This window comes from Odontesthes bonariensis, chromosome 21, assembly GCF_027942865.1.
Source record: "Odontesthes bonariensis isolate fOdoBon6 chromosome 21, fOdoBon6.hap1, whole genome shotgun sequence".
NCBI classification, from domain to species: domain Eukaryota; kingdom Metazoa; phylum Chordata; class Actinopteri; order Atheriniformes; family Atherinopsidae; genus Odontesthes; species Odontesthes bonariensis.
Window position 1 is genome coordinate 19360900 of NC_134526.1, and position 3924 is coordinate 19364823.

Below are 3924 nucleotides of genomic sequence, written 5' to 3' on the forward strand. Positions count from 1 at the left end.
TCAGTCTATGAAGAATATTCTGTAAAATCTATACTGTTTATATTCCGACTGTTACAGAAAACACATGAAAATATTAGTGGTCTGAGGGCTCCTCCTCTGGTGGTTTCATGCAACAAGTGTTCAATCTCTGAGAGGTTTTTGTTCAGGTCTGCTGATGCTTTGTGTTACTGTGGGACTCTGGCACAGTAATACACAGCAGTGTCTTCAGGCTGCACATTCTGTCCATTTAGAGTCACTGTCTTGCTGGAAGTGTCTAAGTCGATACTGAACTTGCTCTTCAGTGAATCTTTGTAGTATGAATCTCCAGTATATTTCATCCCAATCCACTCCAGTCCTTTCCCTGCAGGCTGTCTGATCCAACCTGTGTAGCTGCCCACAGAATAAGAGACCTGACAGCTGATGGTCAGCTGTTGACCTGGCTGCCCAGTCAAAGCAGCTGGCTGTGTCAACTGTTCACACTTTACACCTGTAGAAGAAAACATGTTGAATAGTAATTCAGTAACTATGGTGAACAGTTAGTGTGGTGTGATCATACTGTCAGTGTCTCTGCCTCAGTGAGACTCACAGCATCCAGCAGCAGCAGCAGCAGAGCTACAGAGAACATGTTGGTGTTGAAGGTGATCTGATGGGAGCTTCTCTTCTTCTGCTATAACTGACAGCGTGACATCAAGTGTTTATATCACTATGTCAATTTGCATAACACCAAACTTGTCTTTCAAACAGCATGCAGCAATTCTTTTCTGGGTGAATTTATGATATTAATATGAAATACAGCAGATATGATGCTCAAAAATTCTTCTTTTAGGTAGAGGGACGAGATGGGAGTGAATGAAAATATCAAGCTGTAGGCAGGTTTGTATGAACACAGATTAAGGCAAGAGTTGCAAATTCTTCATCAGTAAACCACAGATAACAGCAGGTAAACAGCAGCATGTTGTTGAAAGATGAAAAGATTAAATGAAAAGATAAGATAAGAACAAAAATGACCGTGACCCATTTTCAAAACCCTTGATGTGAGCCGATTTTATTATCATACTTAAAATGTATGACTTATTGATTATTATTGGTTATCTTTCAGTAGATGTAAAGGTCAGTTGTAAATGTTGAAAAATATACAATCATCTTTCAAAGATTATTGTTTCAAAGTATTTGTAATCAGCTGCAGTTCAGTCTATGAAGAATATTCTGTAAAATCTTTAGACTTTTCTGTTCTCACTGTTACAGCAAACACATGAAAATATTAGTGGTGTGAGGGCTCCTCCTCTGGTGGTTTCATGCAACGAGTGTTCAACCTCTGAGAGGTTTTTGTTCAGGTCTGCTGATGCTTTGTGTCACTGTGACTCTCTCGCACAGTAATACACAGCAGTGTCTTCAGGCTGCACATTCTGTCCATTTAGAGTCACTGTGCTGCTGGAAGTGTCTAAGTCGATACTGAACTTGTTCTTCAGGGAATCTTTGTAGTGAGTGCCTCCAGTATTTCTCATCCCAATCCACTCCAGTCCTTTCCCTGCAGGCTCTCTGATCCAACCTGTCCAGTAGCCCAGAGAATAAGAGACCTGACAGCTGATGGTCAGACGTTGGCCTGGCTGCACAGTCACAGAGGCTGGCTGTGTCAGCTGTTCACACTTCACACCTGTGGTGGAAAATATTAAATCCATATTAACAGTGAACAGTCAGCATGGTGTGATCATACTGTCAGTGTCTCTGCCTCAGTGAGACTCACAGCATCCAGCAGCCAGCAGCAGCAGCAGAGCTACAGAGAACATGTTGGTGTTGAAGGTGATCTGATGGGAGCTTCTCTTCTTCTGCTGTAACTGACAGCGTGACATCAAGTCTTTATATCACTATGTCAATTTGCATAACACCAAACTTGTCTTTTAAACAGCATTTTGAATCAATATAATTTATAATTCATTGGAAGTAATTTGCTGAGGTTTTGTGCAGACTGGATCCCTCCTGTGTGACTGGCTTGACATGTAAACAAACTTCCTCAGAAAAGTATATCCCACAGAATTAATTCCTTTTCTTCAATCTTATTTATATGTTTAGATAAATTAGGTTACATCTAAGTTTTACATCAATCTTCTTTCTTAAAGAAAAACAAACATAACAAATATGCATTGAGATCTTGATTATTGATATTTTTTAGAATGAATGACATATTCTGCTGACTAATTTATTACATTAGACATCCTCTTTCTTTGTATCCTTCATATTTTTAAGACATCATTGTACACCTGCAGTTATAAACCATTGTCAGAAATATCTACAAGTATAGAGAGAATCCACTTAGTTCTAATTTATTAAAACTCAGCGCTCAGTAACAAGTGTAGTTTTTGGGTCATTGTTCTGAGCATTAGAATATGGGTCTTTGCCCGCCTGTAAGTTATTCTGAGGTTAACTGTCAGATATTTTTGTAAAGCCTTTCCAACTACCTTCTGTCCATGGCACAGTAATACACAGCAGAGTCCTCTGGTTGTAGCTTGGACAGTCTCAAATAAACACCGTGCTGTTGCTGTCATCTCTACTTATTTCAATATGTCCTCTCACTCTGCTGGCATCAGGGTTACGACTCAAATCAGACCTACCAACTCCTATCCATCCCAGTGCTTTCCTGCAGACTGTGTTAGGCCTGCAACTGAATAACTCAGCATCCAGAGACAAAAATAAACTATTTAAGTATCTTTATTTCAGTCTCAAATTCACTTTAATTAGTCTGACACAATGTTTTGTTTGTTTGCAGAATTTTATAAAACTATATCATAAATAGATCAAGTTCTAAATTAATCAGCAATCATGATTGACTGAAACTCTTTTATTACATTGAGAACAAAAAAAGGGAATTTTAAAGTTATTGTCACATGTTCAGTATTATATGATGCATGCATGACTTTTAACATTCAAAATAATTACTTGTCTAAGAGCTCCTCCTCTGGTGGATAAGTAATGATACAAGTGTTCAGCATCTGAGAGGTTTTTGTTCAAGTCTGCTGATGCTTTGTGTTACTGTGGTTCTCTGGCACAGTAATACACAGCAGTGTCTTCAGGCTGCACATTCTGTCCATTTAGAGTCACTGTGTTGCTGGAAGAGTCAGCGTTGATACTGAACTTATTCTTTAGAGAATCTTTGTAGTCTGAGGTACATCCACTACATGCTCTACCAATCCACTCCAGTCCTTTCCCTGCAGGCTGTCTGATCCAAGCTGTCCAGTAGGTGCTCAGAGAATAAGAGACCTGACAGGTGATGGTTAGACGTTGGCCTGGCTGTACAGTCACAGAGGCTGGTTGTGTCAGCTGTTCACACTTTACACCTGAAGAAGAAAACATGCTGGATATCAGTTTAAGAACATTAACAGCCAGTGTGTGTGATCATACTGTCAGTGTCTCTGCCTCAGTGAGACTCACAGCATCCAGCAGCCAGCAGCAGCAGCAGAGCTACAGAGAACATGATGGTGTTGAAGGTGATCTGATGTCATTGATTGGATCAGAATCAGCTCTTTATGGCATCATTGAGGAAGTTCACTTTGCATAGAAAAGGACAGAGACAGGTTATAATGCAGCTATGTGCTGCTGGGGAGTCTGATTTGTAAGGTACCCTTTGTTAACACATGGGGCACGTGTTAAGGACACTATCATATTGTTCCTGTAGAGTACAACAGATTTGGTTTTTGTCTTATTTCAGTTTGTACTTAATAACACAAATAGATATTGAGCTTTCCAGTCTGAAAGAATATTTTTCTAATTGTCTTAAAACTCCCTTTAAAGGTGTTAGAATGTCGCAGCAAACAAATCACTTACTTACATGTTACAATGCGTGTGAGAGAGATATGTTAACAAATATAGTTTTGAAAAAGTCTTGCGGCTGTTATTATGTGTAATCTTTGTCTGTATGCTGTAGGTGAGGGATGTACTGTAGCATTGACA

At 39.4% G+C, this 3924-nt stretch overlaps 2 gene segments (V, D, J or C); both read right to left on the reverse strand.

Annotated features, from left to right (window-relative positions):
* Window positions 1–1331: 1331 nt before the first annotated feature.
* Window positions 1332–1806, reverse strand: LOC142371928 (immunoglobulin heavy variable 4-38-2-like). The segment is given in 2 exon segments: window positions 1332–1633; window positions 1724–1806. Coding segments are annotated over 2 exon segments (345 nt in total).
* A 1197-nt stretch (window positions 1807–3003) lies between these two features.
* On the reverse strand, window positions 3004–3448 carry LOC142371921 (Ig heavy chain V region 5A-like). The segment is given in 2 exon segments: window positions 3004–3311; window positions 3406–3448. Coding segments are annotated over 2 exon segments (351 nt in total).
* Between the last annotated feature and the right edge of the window lie 476 nt (window positions 3449–3924).